This window comes from Chiloscyllium plagiosum, unplaced genomic scaffold, assembly GCF_037043375.1.
Source record: "Chiloscyllium plagiosum isolate Xiang-an unplaced genomic scaffold, Cpla_swu_hap1 HiC_scaffold_10, whole genome shotgun sequence".
In the NCBI taxonomy this organism is placed as follows: domain Eukaryota; kingdom Metazoa; phylum Chordata; class Chondrichthyes; order Orectolobiformes; family Hemiscylliidae; genus Chiloscyllium; species Chiloscyllium plagiosum.
The window spans coordinates 53914233-53932286 of NW_028270148.1; the positions used below are offsets into that span (position 1 = coordinate 53914233).

At 42.6% G+C, this 18054-nt stretch overlaps 1 protein-coding gene across 1 annotated transcript in view; it reads left to right on the top strand.

The window, feature by feature from the left end:
- The first annotated feature begins 4574 nt into the window (after positions 1 to 4574).
- The window catches only part of marc1 (mitochondrial amidoxime reducing component 1), a 42031-nt gene continuing 28551 nt past the window's right edge, over positions 4575 to 18054 (top strand). The window contains exon 1 of the mRNA XM_043695895.2: positions 4575 to 5362. Within this exon, the coding sequence (XP_043551830.1) occupies positions 5088 to 5362 (275 nt within the window). The 5' untranslated portion in view covers positions 4575 to 5087. The remainder of the gene's footprint in view (positions 5363 to 18054) is intronic.

Below are 18054 nucleotides of genomic sequence, written 5' to 3' on the forward strand. Positions count from 1 at the left end.
AAGATGTTGCTAGCTGGGTCAATATTTATTGAGGAGAAAGTGAGGTCTGCAGATGCTGGAGATTAGAGCTGGAAATGTGTTGCTGGAAAAGCGCAGCAGGTCAGGCAGCATCCAGGGAACAGGAGAATTGACGTTTCGGGCATAAGCCCTTCTTCAGGAATATTTATTGCCCATTCCTAGTTGCCCTTGGTGGTTGTGAGCTGTTTTCTTGAAACACTGCAGTCCATGCACTGAGTTGATCACAATGCCATTAGGGGGGAGATTTCAGGATTTTAGACTCATAAAGTCATAGAGATGTACAGCATGGAAACAGACTCTTCGGTCCAACCCGGCCATGCTGACCAGATATCCCAACCCAATCTAGTCCCACCTGCCAGCACCCAGCCCATATCCCTCCAAACCCTTCCTATTCATATACCCATCTGAATGCCTCTTAAATATTGCAATTGTACCAGCCTCCACCACTTCCTCTGGCAGCTCCTTCCATACACATACCACCCTCTGTGTGAAAAAGTTGCCCTGTAAGTCTCTTTTATATCTTTCCCCTCTCACCCTAAAACTATACCCTCTAGTTCTGGACTCCCTGACCCCAGGGAAAAGACTTTGCCTATTTACCCTACCATGCCCCTCATAATTTTGTAAACCTCTATAAGGTTTTTTTTATCCTTCTTGTACAGGTCACTTCTACCCCAAAAGAGATTCCAATGACCCAAAAATGTGAATCCTTCTCCCATACACCAGCTCCTCAGCCATGCATTCATCTGCTCTTTCCTCCTATTCCTGCCCTCACTAGCTCGTAGCACCGGGAGTAATCCAGATATTACGACTCTCAAGGACCTCCTTTTTAAATTTCTGCCATCTCTTTGTAATCTCCCTTCAGAATCTCAACCTTTTCTCTTCCTATGTTGTTGGTTCCAATGTGTACAATGACCTCTTACTGGCCCCTCCCCCCCTTGAGAACATTCTGCACCCTCTCTGAGACATCCTTGATCCTGGCACCAGGGAAGCAACACACCATTCTGCTTTTTCGCTGCTGGACACAGAAACATCTGTCTGTACCTCAGACTAGAGAATCCCCTAACACAATTGATCTCTTGGAACCAGACGTACTCCTCGTTGCATTAGAGTCAGTCTCAATAGCAGATACTTGGCTGTTCCTGCTACATTCCCCTGAGAATCCATCACCCCCTACATTTTCCAAAACAGCATACTTGTTTGAAATGGGGATAGCCACAAAAGACTTCTGCACTAACTGCCTACCTCTCTTACCTTTCCTGGAGTTAACCCATCGATGAGACTGTATCTGAGACTTTCCCCCCTTCCTATAACTGCCACCCATCACATACTGTTGCTGTTGTAAATTCCTCATTGCTTCTAACTGTCTCTCCACCCGATCCTTTCGATCTGATAAAATTCACAGCCAACAGCATTTATGGCAGATATAATCCGCAGTAACCCTTAAACTCTCTTTAAACTCCCACATCTGACATATCACTCTATTTAAGGCCATCTTTGCTCCTTCACAATCTACAGACCCAGAAAATAATTCCGTCTTATTCCTCTACAAACACTGCCCCAGGTTAAATTAATAGTTATGGCTTATATTTTAAGTTTAATCAAGAGACATATCTCCAAAAACATATAATCAAGAAAGAACCCACTCTACTCACTACCGCAGATTCTCTGTAGGCCACACGAAAAACAACGATTAACTTATCTGATTCTGTGCTGTGAACTTCGCCCAACAGTTCCTCCAAGATCAGTTGTGAATTTCACTGTTTGTTAATTTTCTCAGATGCACTCCGATGTCCAACGACACATTAATTCAAACAGCAAAGGCAGTAACTGTGCCTTGATCAAGCGACTATACGAAACAGCGATGTATTTCCGAGTCAGGATGGTGAGTAGCTTCGAGGACAAACTTGCAGGTAATGGAATTCCCAAGTATCTGCTGCTCTTGCCTTCCTCGATGGTACTGTTTATGGGTTTGGAAGGTGCTGTCCAAGGATCTTTGGCAAATTTCTGCAGTTCACCTTGTGGATGCCATTTCATTTCATAGAAACCCTACAGTGTGGAGGAAGGCCATTCAGCCTATTGAGTCCACACTGACCCTCTGAAGAGCATCTCCACCCAGACACCATTCCCCAGCCTATCCCCGTAACCCGACATTCCCCATGGCTAATCCACCTAACTTTCACATCTCTGGACACTATGGGCAATTTAGCATGGCCAACCCACCTAACATGCATATCTTTGGACTGGGGGAGGAAACTGGAGTATCTGGAGGAAATCCATGCAGACATGGGGAGAATGTACAAAGTCCACACGGTCGCCCGAGAGTGTAATTGAACCTGGGTCCCTAATGCTGTGAGGCAGCAGTGCTAACTACTGAGCCACCATGCCACCCCACTCCTGCCTCTGAGAGCCAGTAGTGGGGGGAATGGATGTTTGTGGATTTGCTGCCAACCAGATGGGTTGCTTTATCCTGGTTAGTGTCAAGCTCCTTGAGTGTTGTTGGAGCTACATTCATCCTGACAAGTGGAGAATGTTCTATAGCATTCTTCATTTGTACCTTGTACATGGTGAACAATTGCGGAGTCAGCAGGTTAGTCACTGCAGTATTCCTATCTTCTTATTGTTCTTGTAGTCACAATATGTTTATGCATGCTCCGTGCAGTTGGTCAATGATAATGGCTGTTGGTAGTGGAGGATTCAGTCATGGTAATACCATTGAATGTCAAGGGCAGTTTTTAGCTTGTCTCTTGTTGGAGATAGTCTTTGCTGAGCATTAGTGTGGCATGAATGTTACTTGCTGCTTTTTATCTCAAGCCTGGATATTGTCCAGATCTTGTTGTGTTACTACTTCAATGTCTGAGGAGTTGCAAGTTGTGCTGAACATTATGTAATCATCAACAAGGGCCTGTTTCCAAACTGTAATGTAATCTAATCTAATTTAAAACATCCCCCACTAACCTTATGATGGAGGGTTCATTGTTGAAGATGGTTAGGCCTGGGACACTACCCTGAGGAACTCTTGCAGAGGTATCCTGGAGCTGAGGTGACTGACCTCCATTAACCACCACTATGTGTCACATATGATTATGACAGGCAGATAATTTTTCCCTGATTTCAACTGATTCCAGTTTTGCTTGGACTCCTTGATGCCATACTTGGTTGAAAATGGCCTTGAAGTTAAGGGCTTTAACTATCATCTCACCTCTGGACTTCAGCTCTTTTGTCCATGTTTGAACCAAGGCTGTAATGAGGTACAGAGCTGAGTGGCCCTGGTGGAACCCGAACTAGGCTTCACTGAGCAAGTTATTGCTGAGCAGGAGCTGCTTGATGATACTGTTGATGATGTCTTCATCACTTTACTGATGATTGAGAGTAGACTAATGGGGGGAATAATTGGCCAGGTTAGAAAAGTCTTGCTTTTTGTGTACAGGACATACCTGGGCAATTTTTCACATTGTTGAGGAGATGCCAATGTTATAACTGTACAGGAAGAGCTTGGCGAGGGGAGCAGCAGGTTTTGGACCATGAATCTTCAGTACTATTGCCAGAATGTTGTGAGAGTCCATAGCCTTTGCAGTATCCAGTGCATCCAATCATTTTTTGATATCACCTGGATTGAATCAAATTGGCTGAAGACTGGTATCTGGTATCTGTGATACTAGGTAGTTTTATGGTAGGAGAGACAGGAATAAAAGGATCCTTCTCAGGATGGCAGCCGATAACTAACGGTGTTCCACAAGGGTCGATATTGGGACCACAACTTTTCATTTTATACATTAATGATCTTGATGAAGAAACTGAGGGCATTCTGGTTAAATTTGCAGATATTACAAAGATTGATGAAGGAACAGGTAGCATTGAGGAAGCAGGGAGGCTGCAGAAGAATTTTGACAGGTTAGGAAAGTGGGCAAAAAATGTGGCAGATGGAGTACAATGTGGGATAATGTGAGCCCCTCCCCCTCCCTTCCATTCCTCCCTGCCACCAACCAGATTCATTCCTCCCATTGACCAACTACCCTCTACTTATCATCACTTATCCCTATTTCACCTCCCTGTCCAGTCACCTCCTTTATCTGCAGCTCCCCCTACACCCTCCCCCAGTCTGACGAAGGGTTACACCTGAAACGTAAACTTCTCCACCTCCTGATGCTGCCTGGCCTGCTGTGTTCCTCCAGCCTTCTGTCTGTCTACTTTGGATTCCAGCATCTGCAGATGCTGGTGAGGCAGGATCATATGACACAGAATTTATAGTAAAAGATCTTTTACTATAAATTCTGTATCCTATGATCCTGCCTCACTACCTACCCGACGAAAGAGCAGTGCTCAGGAAGCCTACACTTCCAAGGTAACGTGTTGGACTGTAACTTCTTGAAGCACTGCAGTTTAATAAGAACTAAAGGAAAACTGAGAGTTTGGGCACCAAAGGAGTTAAAGCCTGGTCACGCTATGTCCTGCAACTCATGCGACAGATGCAATTTGACCTTTGGACACATCAGTACTTGGTTAAAAAAATCTTCCCGGACGTTAATGGAAACATTCTGGATGTTGCTGAGAGAGGTCAGGATTGGGCCGATATTGACATAGAAATGATACAAATAACCAGATTTAATTTTGCGTCACTAAAGTTAACAGTACAATTGCATGATTGTGTCATGTATTGAGACGCAAGTTTCAAGCATATTTACTGAAACTTGGTTGCAAGACACATTCCCGTTAACTTAACGGCGTGGTTTGAAATTTGGACTTTTGGTCTGCAATGACATTGGGATTTGGATCGCATTAGATCGTTGACTGGAAACAAGACCCACAAGTGTTTAATCTCACATCTGAGCTGGCTAATGTCAACAATTTAATCCAAAGGGAAACACAGTGCAAAGCAAACGGCCCGGGACGACTAATTGTTTGTAAACCCAGCCCCATTTTTCCTCCTTTGTTTGTGGTTGATTTTGACAGGACTGCCTTGAAGTCGGACGCCAATTTCAGGGCGAGAAAGAGTTTGTGAGGGTGGAAGAAAGTGGTGCCTACGGCGTTGACCTGAGTGTGACCTGGGCGTCTCCGAGTAACTGCTGCCGATGAACCGCTTTCCCGAGGCTGGGCCACAGAGCCCAAGACGCACGATGTTGGTGCTAGCGACAGGATTTGCTGCAACAGCCGGCCTGGGGCTCGCAGTGCTCGGGCTCAGGCGTCTCCTGCAGGCTTACTGGCAACGCTACCCCGAGCCCAAACTGGTCAAAGTGGCTGAGGTGTCCAGAATCTTCATTTACCCGGTCAAATCATGCAAAGGAATTCCGCTGACTGACGTGGAGGTTAATCAACTGGGACTGCAGAAGGGCCCGCTAAAGGACAGGTATTCCAAGAACTTTATTATCACAAACAAACATAAATTCCTTAACTTTCCATTCTCTGCTTTGTTTTTTTTCTAAAACCGTATTTTTACAATTGAAAGTTAGTGTCCTGCTATGTTTGGCCTCAGACTTATTTTCACAAGACGTGTCGTTGTCAGCAGTCCCATGAATTCTTGTTTCTACCGAGTACAGTCAGAATATTACACCAGGACAAGCAAACGCAAGTCAGAGCACTGTTTTAATTTAGATGTTTCATAAAGTTTTTCTGCTAGCGTGAGATATATGATGAGATATTAATTACTACCCGTTTGGACACGTAGGAAACATAATTGAATGCATACCAGTTTTAATAATTGTGCCTGAAAAATTGGATTATAATAATTTGGTCGTTTTTAACCGGCGCAGGCTCGAAAGGTCTTTTTTTCTGTGGTTATAGACCTCAGTGACTCATACGAAAAAGTTTTTTAAAAATGAATCCTTTATGCAGTACCATATTCATTTGCTTCCTGCTGCTTTTGTTCCAAGATACTTCGTGTGGTTTCACTAAAGGTGTCAGTTAATCTGACAATATTCAGTATTGTCTCGAACAATATCCTTCTCTCCAGCTACTAATTCTGGGCTTCAAACGCTCCACATTAAATATATCAAGGTCAAAGAAACTTTTGAATGAAGGGAGAGGCGTAGTATCTTTGTGCAAAGGAGTAGTGTCTGAAAGGAAGACTTGTACATATATGGTAACACTTGTCCTGACTAACAAACATTTCAAAGCATTATACAGCTGATGAACTACTTTTGATGTGTAACCGATGTTGTAACGTAAGAAATGTGATGACCATTGTATGTACAGCAAGCTTTCACAAACAGCAATTTGGATAATGGCCACACAATGTGTCTCTAGAGGATTTTGTCTGAGGAATAAGTATTGGCCAGGACACCAGGAATAACTCCTTTGCTCCTTTTTGAAACACTACTTTCTCACATCCAATGAATTTGGCAAATGGGCCATGGTTAGTTAACATGTAGCCAAACGTTGGCACCTCCAATTGGCAGGTCTTCTTCAACACTGCATTGTATGGTGTGTGGAGTTGTGAGCAGTAAATAATAATCATCTCACACTCCTGTTGGAAGGTGGCTTTGGCACATAAAGCTGGAGAATAGGGCTCTTGTGGTGCAATGGTACTGTCATGTGGACAATCTTATACAGCTCCAAATAGAGAGGCAGAAGAACAAATCTTGAGGAAAAAAAACCATCGTGCAAGCGCTGTAGAGCAATGATATTACAGGACTTGAATTACTAAATTATCAATTGGGATAATGTTAGAGTATAGTGAAAGAAGTGGGTTCAAGAATTTTGCTCACTGCAGGGAGGGTGAGCCAACTGACCACAGCACCATAAACATAATCTCTGGATTATTACCTGAGCCACGAGTTAATTTGCACAGGGTCAATAAGATTAAGCAAGTAAATGTGTGGCTAAAGATTGGTGTGGGAGAAATGGGTTTGAATTCATGGGACACTGGCACCAGTATGGGGGGAGAAAGGGACCTGTTCTGATGGGACAGTTTTCATCAGAACTGTGCTAGGACCAGAGTCCTAGTGATTTGCATAACTAGGGTGTAGACAGGGCTTTAAATTAAATGGAGGGGAAGGTTCAGTTATAGGGGAGATTAGAAAACCTGAATTAAATAAGGAGGCAAGAGTGCAGAACTCAGGAGAAGGTATTAAAATCTCAAGCACAGACAAAAATCTGAGACTGGGAAGGTTTACAAAGGGTTAGCTGTCAAACTTCAAGCACACTGGACAAATGAATGACAGAAGAGGGATGGTTAATACAAGATTGAAGGTGTTATTTCTGAATGTACACAGTTTATGGAATAAGGTAAATGAGCTTGTGGAACAGATTGAAATTGGTGAGTATGACATGGCCAGTATGGAGATGTGGCAGCAAGGGGATCAGGACTGGGAGCTGAATATTCAAGGATATACATCCTACCAAAAAGCTAGGCAGGTGGACAGATGGGGTGTGGTTGCCTTATTAGTAAGAAATGAAATTAAATCAAGAGTAAGGAACAAAGTAGTGTCAGATTATGTAGAATCTGTGTGGGTACAATTGAGGAACCGCAAAGGTGAAAAAACGTAGTTGGAGTTGTGTATAGGCCTCCAAACAGTACTCAGGAGCTGGGTTGCAAGATATACTAGGAGATAGAAAAATTGTGTAGGAAAGGCAAAGTTACAAGTGATCCTGGGGGATTTCAGTATGCAGGTGGACTGGGGAAATCAGGTTGATAGTGGATTGCAAGGAAAGGAATTGTGGAGTGTCTAAGAGATGGCTTTTTGGATCATCCTGTAGTGGAGCCCACAAAGGAACAGGCAATACTGGATTTAGTGTCATGCGATGAGACAGACTTGATAAGGGAGCTTAAGGTGAAGGAACCCTTAGGCAGTGATTATAATTGAATTTACTCTGCAATTTGAGAGGCAGAAGATAAAATCAGAGGTAACGGTATTAAAGCTGAATAAAGGCAACTATAGAGGCATGAGTGGGGAGCTGGGTAGAATTGACTGGGAGAGGAGCCGAGCAGAAAAGACAGTGGAACAAGCAATGGCAGGAGTTTCTGGGATTAATTCAGGTGACACAGCAGAGATTCATCCTGAGGGAAAAGAAGCATGGTACAGGGAGGATGAGGCAACCATGGCTGACTAGGGAAGTCAGGGGTAGCATAAAAGCAAAAGAGAAAGCTTATAATGTGGTGAAGGGCAGTGGGAAACCAGAGCATTGTGAAGCTTACAAAGACCAACAGAGGGGAAAAAATGAGGGAGAAGATTAAATATGAGGGTAAGCTAGCCAGAAATATGAAGGAAGACTGTAAGAATTTCTGTAGATATATAAAGGGCAAAACAGAAGCAAAAGTGGACATTGGGCCACTGGAAAATGATGCTGGAGAGATAGTAGTGGGGAACAAGGAAATGGCTGAGGAGCTGACTAATTACTTCACATCAGTCTTCATGGTGGAAGACATGAGAAATTTCCCAAAACTTCGAGAGAGTCGGGGGGCAGAGCTGAGGATGGTGGCCATCACTAAGGAGAAGGTACGAGAAAAACTGAATGGCTTCAATGTGGATAAATAATCTGGACCAGATGGACTACACTCCAAAGTTCTAAGGGAGGTAGCTGAAGAGATAGTGGAGGCGTTAGTGGTGACCTTTCAGGAATCACTGAAATCAGGGAGGGTCCCAGAGGACTGGAGAATTGCTAATGTGACACCCCTGTTTAAAAAGAGAGTAAGGCAAAAGACGGAAAATTACAGACCAATTAGCCTAACCTCAGTTGTGGGTAAGATCCTGGAATCCATTGTGAAGGATGAGATTTCTGAACACTTGGAAGTAACAAGCCATTTAGACTAAGGAAGGCCAATGGATGTTATCTCCCTGGACTTCAAGAACGACTTTGACAAGGTGCTCCACAGGATACTGAGTAAGATAAGGACCTATGGTGTTAGAGCATGGATAGAAGCTTGGCTGTCTGGCAGAAAACAGAGAGTGGGGATAAAAGGCTCCTTCTCAGGATGGCAGCCGATGACGAATAGTATTCCGCAAGGTTCAGTGTTGGGACCACAACTTTTCACTTTACTGATCTCCAGAATGCTCTCAGTTCCTTCATTTGCAAGTTTGCAGATGATATAAAGGTATACAAAGAACAAAGAAAATTTACAGCTCAGGAACAGGCCCTCCAAGCCTGAGCTGGTCCAAATGTACTGTCTAAACCTGTCGGTCAATTGCTAAGCATCTGTATCCCTCTGCTCCCCACTTACTCGTGCATCTGTCCAGACGCAGCTACCACTTTTTGCTGGCAACGTATTCCAGACGCCCACCACCCTCTGTGTGAAGTACTTGCCACGTGTATCCCCCTTAAACTTTCTACCTCTCACCTTGAAAGCGTGACCTCTCGTTATGGAATCCTTCACCCTGGGAAAAAGCTTGTCTCTATCCACCCTGTCTATACCCTTCATGATTTTGTAAACCTCGATCAGGTCCCCCTTCAATCTCCTTTTTTCTAATGAAAATAAACCTAACCTACTCAACCTCTCTTCATAGCTAGCACCTTCCATACCAGGCAACATCCTTGTAAACCTTCTCTGCACCCTCTCCAAAGCATCCATATCCCTTTGGTAATGTGACGACCAGAACTGTACACAGTATTTCAAATGTGGCCAAACCAATGTCCTGTACAATTTTAATATGACTTGCCAGCTCTTATAGTCAATACCCCGTCCGATGAAGGCAAGCATACTATATGCCGCCTTGACCACTCTATCCACCTGTGCAGCAACCTTCAGGGTACGATGGACCTGCACTCCCAGATCTCTCTGCCCATCAACTTTTCCCAAGGCTCTTCCGTTCATTGTCTAATTCGCTCTAGAATTAGTCTTGCCTAAATGCATGATCTCACATTTGTCTGGATTGAAATCCATCTGCCACTTTTCTGCCCAACTCTCCAGTCTATCTGTATCCTCCTGTATTCTTTGACAGTCCCTTATGCTCTCTGCTACTCCACCAAGGGACACGTAGCATTGAGGAAGCATGGAGGCTGCAGAAAGATTTGGACAGGTTAGGAGAGTGGGCAAAGAAGTGACAGATGAAGTACAACATTGAAACATGTGAGGTCATGCACTTTGGTAGGAAGAATAGAGGCATGGACTATTTTCTAAATGGGGAGAAAATTCACAAGTCTGAAGTGCAAAGAGTCTTGGGAGTTCTAGTCCAGGATTCCCTCAATGTAAACTTGCAGGTTGATTCAGTAGTTCAGAAGGCAAATGCAATGATGGCATTTATTTTGAAAAGACTTGAACATAAAATCAGGGATGTACTTCTGAGGCTCTATTAGGCTCTGGTCAGGCCATATTTGGATATTGTGCACTGTTTTGGGCCTCCTTTCTCACAAAGTATGTACTAGCCTGAAGCGTGTTCAGAGGAGGTTTACAAGACTGATCCCAGGAATGAAAAGCTTTAACATATGAGGAATGTTTGAGGACTCTGTCTTTCCTTGATGGTGTTTTAGAAGGATGAGGGCGAATCTAATTGAAACTTACCGAATACTGAATGGCCTGGACAAAGTGGATGTTGGGAAGATGTTTCCATTGGTAGGAGAGAGAAGAACAAGAGGGCACAGCCTTAGAGTAAGGGGAAGACCTTTTTAGAGGTAAAGATAAACCTCTTCAGCAAAAGAGTAGGGAATCTATGGAATTCACTATCAGTAGAAGGCTGTGGAGGCCAAGTCATTTAGTGTATTTAAGACTGAGATAGATAGGAATGATTGTCAATGGGATCCAGTTACGGGGAAATTGGAGAAACTTATCAGCCATGATTGAATGGTGGAGCAGACTCGATGGGCTGCATGACCTAATTTCTGCACTTGTCTTATTGTCTTAAGGTTGGGGGAGGAATTTCTGAAATGTGTTCAGGTCGACTTTATTGACCAGCACTTTCTCCATACAGCTAAGGAGGGTTTTTTTTTAAAGATTAGATTGCTTACAGTGTGGAAACAGGCCCTTCGGCCCAACAAGTCCACACCGACCTGCCGAAGTGCAACCCACCCAGATCCATTTCCCTACATTTACCCCTTCACCTGAGGGCCAATTCACCTAACCTGCACGTTTTTGGACTGTGGGAGGAAACTGGGGCACCCAGAGGAAACCCACGCAGACACTGGGAGAATGTGCAAACTCCACACAGTCGCCTGAGGCGGGAATTGAACCCAGGTCTCTGGCGCTGGGTGAGGCAGCACTGCTAACCACTGTGCCACCGTGCCTCTGGTACTAGGTATTGTGCTACTTGGACCAACTGGTTGTGGAGCAACACTTGAATAAAAGTGAATTTATATTATAAGGTTTAGGTAAGTAACAGAGGAGAGCAAGGTACAAACTAAATCAACCTATTTTGGAAGAGTGCTAATTTAAATGGCATGAGTAGGGATGTAGCCAGGTAAAATGGAAACAAAGATCAACAAGCAAATCTGTCATGAACCTATGAGTCATTGTTAAACAAAGGAAGCTTTGGATAGAAACTATATTCCAAAAAGAGTGAAAGGTGGATCGACCCAACAGGGCTCCTTGGATGTCAAGTAAGGCAGAGAATGTGATAAGAAAAAGAGAAGGATGCATGATGTTTGTTGGATGAATTCTTTAAGCAAGGACATTATGCTGAGAGGGGAGTCGAAGAGAACAATAAAATTGGCAAAGAGAGAATGGACTGGCAGAAACTAACAGCAAAAAGAATTCTAACATCTTCTACCAGACCGCAAATAAGAAGAGGATGGTAAGGGATAGGGTGGGTATATTAAGGAGAAACAGGATGTTGTATACTTAGAGGCATAGGTCAAAGCTTGAATACTTAATGAGCACTTTGTATCTATTTTTATGAAGGAAGAGGATGCTGACAGAATATCACTGAGTAGATCAAGATAGAAGTAATAGCCAGGTGAAAATTGACAGGCAAGGTCTATTGGAAAGGCTGCGAGTGTTTTAGAGTTGATAGTTCACTTGGCCCACATGCCTTGTGGGTGTAGATATCACAAGAACTTGCCATATTATTCCAATATTCTAAAGTTGCTTGAGCAAGTAACAGAAATAACAAGCCTGAGGACTGCAACAAGTTTAGAATTTAGCAAATAAGCAAGGTATTAAGTGGGGGAAAGTGAAAAAACTTGCAAGAAACTTAAAAATGGATGGCAAAAGCTCCTGTAAGTGTGTTCAAAGATTAGTGAAGACAAATGTAGGATGCATATGCTCTGAAATGGGTGAAATTATAATGGAGAGCAATGAAATGGCAAAGCAATTAAGCAACAACTTTACTTTTGTCTTCACAGAAGAGGACACAAATAGCTTCCCTAGCATTTCAGGGATGTTATAGAATATTGGGAAGGAGGTATTGGAGGAAATTAGTATCATTTTAAAAGAAAGTGGTTGAGGAATTAATGGTACTGAAACCTGATAAATCCTCTGGGTTTTATAATCTATATGGTAAGGTACTTAAGCAGCTGACTGTGGAAATAATGGGAGGATTGCTTGTCATCTTTCAAAATTCTGTAGACTCTGGAACAGTCCTGGCATATTGGAGGGCAGCAAAGGTAATCCCATTATTTAAAAAAGGAGGGAGTGAGTAAATAGAATTAAGACCAGTTCGCCTATTGTAAAGAATGAGATAACAGAACGCTTAAATTCTCAACAGAATTGCAAAAAGTCAACATGGATTTATGAAAGAGAAATCATGTTTAAAAAACCTATTGGAGTTTTTTGAGAAAGTAATTCGTAGAATAGAAGATGAATGAGCGGGTATGGTGGTGTAATTGGATTTTCAGAAAGCTTTTGCTGAAGTTCCACGCAAGAGATGAATATGCAAAATCAAAACACACAGAATTTGGGAGTAAGATAATAGTACAGATTGAGAATTGGTTAGTGGTTAGGAAGTAGGAGTAAATAGGTTTTGTTTGGAATGGAAGGTGGTGACTAGTGGGGTTTAGTGAGTATCAGTACTTGGCCCCCACCTATTCACAATTTCTATCAATGGTTTTGGGTGAGGGAATCAAATTTTGGATTTCCATGTTTGTTGACAACATAAATCTAGGAGGGAATGAAGGTGTGAGGTGGATGTAAAGGGCGCTAAGGGCAATTTAGGCAAGTTGGCTGAATGGATAAGTTCGTGACTGTTGCAGTGCAATGTGATTATGTTCAGTTTCCCAATTTATAGGACAAGCAGAAAGGCAATGTATGATTTAAATAGTGATAGGTTGGGACATAGACGTACACCAGTCTCTGAAAGCAAGCACACTGGTGCACCAAGCCATTAGGAAAGAAAATTACATGTTGGCCTTCATTGCAGGAGATTTTAAGTAGAGATGCAAAGAAGCCTTACCGCAGCTGTACAGAACCTTTGGACCTCACATGGAGTATGCAGTTTTGGTTTCCTTAAAGCAGAAAATATGTATATACCATAAAAGAAGTTACAGTGAAAACTGATTCCTCAGATAGTAAGTCTGTTATATGAAAAGGCTTTGGGTTGACTGGGCCTGTATTCACTGGAGCTTAGAAGAATGAGAGGGGATCACATTGAAATATATGAAATTCTGACAGGGCTGAACCAATTGGAAGTAGGAATGGTGATTTTCCCTGATTAGATGTCCACAGCAAGGACTCTTTGACAAGCACTCATTGCCATTGTTTATAAAATGCTGAGCTGTTGCTGTTGATCAACAATTGTAGCCTTTCGAGAGAGGTGGCTACCAATGTATGGGAAGTGCATATTTCCACAGGCGCTACATCAGTCTATACAGGAAGTGTAGGATTTAGCTTACAACAGTGACTATACTTCTCCAATGTGTTTTTTATTTGTCTGTAAAATATTTTCATAAAAGAATCCTGCAATCATAAAATCCCTAGAGTGTGGAAGCAGTCCATCGAGTTCACACCGACCCTCTGAAGGGCATCCCACTGAGAACCAGCCCCCACTCTATCCCTGTAACATTGCATTTCCCATGGCTTATCCACTTAACCTCTGCATCCCTGGACACTATGGACAGTTTAGCATGGCCAATCTACCTAACCTGCACATCTTTGGACTGTGGGAGGAAGTCTGAACTTCTGAAGGAAACCCATGTTGACATGGGGAGAATGTGCAAACTCTACACAGACAGTTGCCTTAGGCTAGAATTGGACCTGGTTTCCTAGCATTGTGAGGCAGTAGTGCTAACCACTGAGGCACTGCTGTTTTGGGTATATTGAGGTTATAAAGTTAGCTATATAAATGGAGGTTCTTGCTTTTTGCTTCATAAATGGTTGAGGCATGCTTCTTATCTCACTTTAAGAAATAGAATGCAAACAATATATGTGAAATAGCCAAACCACAATTGCTGAGTCATTGTTTAAAATGAAATCTTTAGTGAGAATTGTCTCAAAATAAGCATCTGGAAATATTAGGCATCATTGAACAATGTATGAAAAATTCACTCAAAGTGACAGCCACTTAAATTCTGGTTAAAAATCACATAGCACCAGGATATAGTCCAACAGGTTTATTTGGAAGCACTAACTTTCAGAGCTAGTGCTTCCAAATAAACCTGTTGGGCCATAACCTAGTGTAGTGTGATTTTTAACTTTGTACACCCCAGTACAACACCAGCGTCTCCAAATCATGACTTAAATTCTGAGCACTCACGTCATTTTTTTTTGTTGGTTTGCAGCAGTTTAATTTCCTTTCCCATTGTGAATGCTTTGAAAGAAATTCTTTGTTGTTATGATCCCAGCTGATGGTAATACTGGACAAGAGGCATTGTGAGTCAATCTACGGCATGAGGACTGCAGCTCTTAAAGAAGGCAGCTCGCTACTACGATCTCAAAGGCAGTCAGGGCTGTGGAATAAGTGCTGGCTCGCCAGCAGTATCCACATCACATGAGAGAATAAAAGTCAAATATGAGTGGAAGCTGGTCTTGTAGACTATTATTTTTGTCAGCTGGTTCTGTTCATGATTTACATAACCATGGCTGATTATCCAACAAGGTATCTTGTTCCCACTTTACTCCCATACCTTTTGATCCCTTTAGCCCTAAGGATGATATCTGACTCCTCGTTGGAAGCATTCAGTGTTCTTGCCTCAACTGCTTTCTGTGGTAGAGAATTCCACAGGCTCTTCAAGAAGAAATTTTTCCTCGCCTCAGTCCTGAATGGCTTCCTAAATTGATCCTTAGTCCTAGACTCTCCAGTCATCAAGGACATCTTCCTTGCACTTATCCTGTTTAGTCCTCTTAGGATTTTATAGGGTTCTATTAGATCGCACCCAGCCCCAGCCCCCCCCCCCCCCCCCCACCCCAATGTTCTTCTAAACTCCAATGGGTCGTGCTATCCCAGGAATCAGTCTGACAAATCTACCTTTCACTCCGTACATGTCCGGAACATCTTTCCTCAGGTAAGACGACCGGAATTATGCGCAATACTCCAGGTATAGATATGTTCTAATCAACCTGTTCAAAATTATTACTTACCTCTGGAGCAGGTGGGACTTGAACCCTCCTGGGTCAGATGCAGGGACATTATCACTGCACCACCAGATCCCTCAGGAATGCCCTGTACAACTGCAGCAAGACATCCCTGCTTCTGTACTCTAATCTTCTCACTATAAAGCCAACATACCATTTGCTTTCTTACTAACTGCTACACCTTGCATGCTTGTTTTAAGTGACTCGTGTACAAGGACTCCATGCCCCTTCCTTGATTCAAATACTATCCATAATTTCCCTTTTCAGCCATAGTTAGGCCACCTTTCTTGTTTTATGCCAGGTAGGAATGAATAATTATTGCGGTTCATCAGTAGCTTCTTAAATGTTTACCGTGGCTTCTCCACTAGGAGAAAGTGAGGACTGCAGATGCTGGCGATCAGCGGGGAGACAGGCCGCCTACTTGCGGAACGTTTCAGAGAAAACCTCTGGGACACCCGCACCAACCAACCTAACCGCCCCGTGGCTGAACACTTTAACTCCCCCTCCCACTCCGCCAAGGACATGCAGGTCCTGGGCCTCCTCCATCGTCAGACCATGGCAACACGACGCCAGGAGGAAGAGCGCCTCATCTTCCGCCTAGGAACTGTCCAACCGCAAGGGATGAATGCAGATTTCTCCAGCTTCCTCATTTCCCCTCCCCCCACCTTATCTCAAACCCTCTGACTCAGCACCGCCTTCTTGACCTGCAATCTTCTTCCCAACCTCTCTGCTCCACCCCCTCTCCGACCTAGCACACTCACCATAGCCTCCTACCACCTATCGCATTCCCAACACCCCTCCCCCAAGTCCCTCCTCCCTATCTTTTATCTTAGCCTGCTTGGCACACCTTCCTCATTCCTGAAGAAGGGCTTATGCCCGAAACGTCATTCTCCTGCTCCTTGGATGCTGCCTGACCAGCTGCGCTTTTCCAGCAACACATTTTTCAGCTCTTGGCTTCTCCACTGTCATCCCCTTAATTAACTTTCTCCAATTTACCATCGCCAACTTACACTTTGTATCATTGTAATTTCCTTTTTATTTACATTCAGGACATTAAATTCAGTATATTTAAGACAAATTTGGAAGTACCTTGAAAGGCAAAAAGACATATTCATCTCTTCTCTGTAATATCCTTTAACAGAATATCAACCTTGAAGTATCACTCCTATGTTCACTTTAATATTTCTTACTGATGCTGAGCATAGCAAGTATTTCTGTTTGGCTACTTTCTTCACATTTACCAAGTGTGATTCACTCCATTACTGTCTCGCCCCAAGATACACAGACTAACTCAGTTACTTTTATTTGATTTTTGACTACTTTGAAGCTGTTAAAACAGCTTAAGCCCCCCCTCCAGCTCAGTTGGCCTGAGCTTCCACAAGCTGACAACTGGCTTCTGTTGGAATTGATCTTTTCTTCTGAACTCAACCTTATTGTTGTAGATTGGGAAAGTACAAATCACCAGCTGGCTTGGATCATTTAATTAAAATTACATTAATTTATTTTGAAAAGGCTGTTTTTCATCACTGTTCTAAATTACTTTCTGATCCTTTCTTTTAAAAGTAACACATCAGAACTTTTCAGTACTGTAAACCAAAACCCCATTTACCTTCTCCTTTCAAATCCAAGTTCTCAAAAATAATTTTAATATGTTATGAACTTTCATCACAACGTGTCGAAACTTAGCATTGATGGGATGATTTCATGCCTTAATCTTTTAACTGCATTACATGAAATAGTGGATTATTTTCTGTGAGGATCAATAGGGTGACTGAGATTAGACAAAATTATTTGCAAGGAAGATGGGAGGTAATTTATTAGAAGGGGGATGGAGAGCCTCCCATTGCTGTAAGGGCAATACTGGAGTAGCTTAGAGAGGAATTGCAGTTAGCACTTTGGAAACTAAAGGAAGATGAATAAGCTTACTTTTTTGAAGAAAGCTTAGTATTGGTGATGAATTGGATCTGGTGTAAACTTGTACTGATTTGCTGAATAATGAGAAAGAATGAGGTGTACGCTATGTATTTCTGTTTATTGGTTAGGATATTTGTCAAGAGCTCTGCATTTAGGAGCCTTTCTTTATCCAGTAAATGAGATGGAAAACAAATTATTGTGAAGGCTTCTTTCTTAGGGGAAGAGTAACAAATAGACAAAGTGAGTATTTATTTTCATGAGTGATGGAGCTGACAATCCAGAAACTCAAAATTTGTGTCACTCATTGTTTTGTTAATTTCTTTTAGCGCTGACAGAATAATTTAGAGAAATATGTGAAAATGATCTATAGAGGAGTAAAGTTCAAGAGAGTGGAAGTTATGCTTGTTTAGGCACGTTGTTCATTTGGTTGAGAAAGATTATGTTCAAAACCGGGAAAGATACTTCAAAATCTGAATTTCATGCCTGAGCCTGCGGAACTGAGTATGATCTTTATTATGGGAATATTAATTATATCAAAGGATATATTACATTGCTTGACAGGTTGATTGTAAGAACCTCTACATGATTGAGTATTCCCATAAGTGACAAAACCAAATTTGCCCCACAAGCTATTTAATCATATCTAGACTGAGTGTCTTGATATAGTTGCATCCACTCAAATCAGCATTTTGTCTGACTAACGCAGCACCAGGGTGAAAGAATGTGTTTGACATAGAAATTTGCAAATGTGG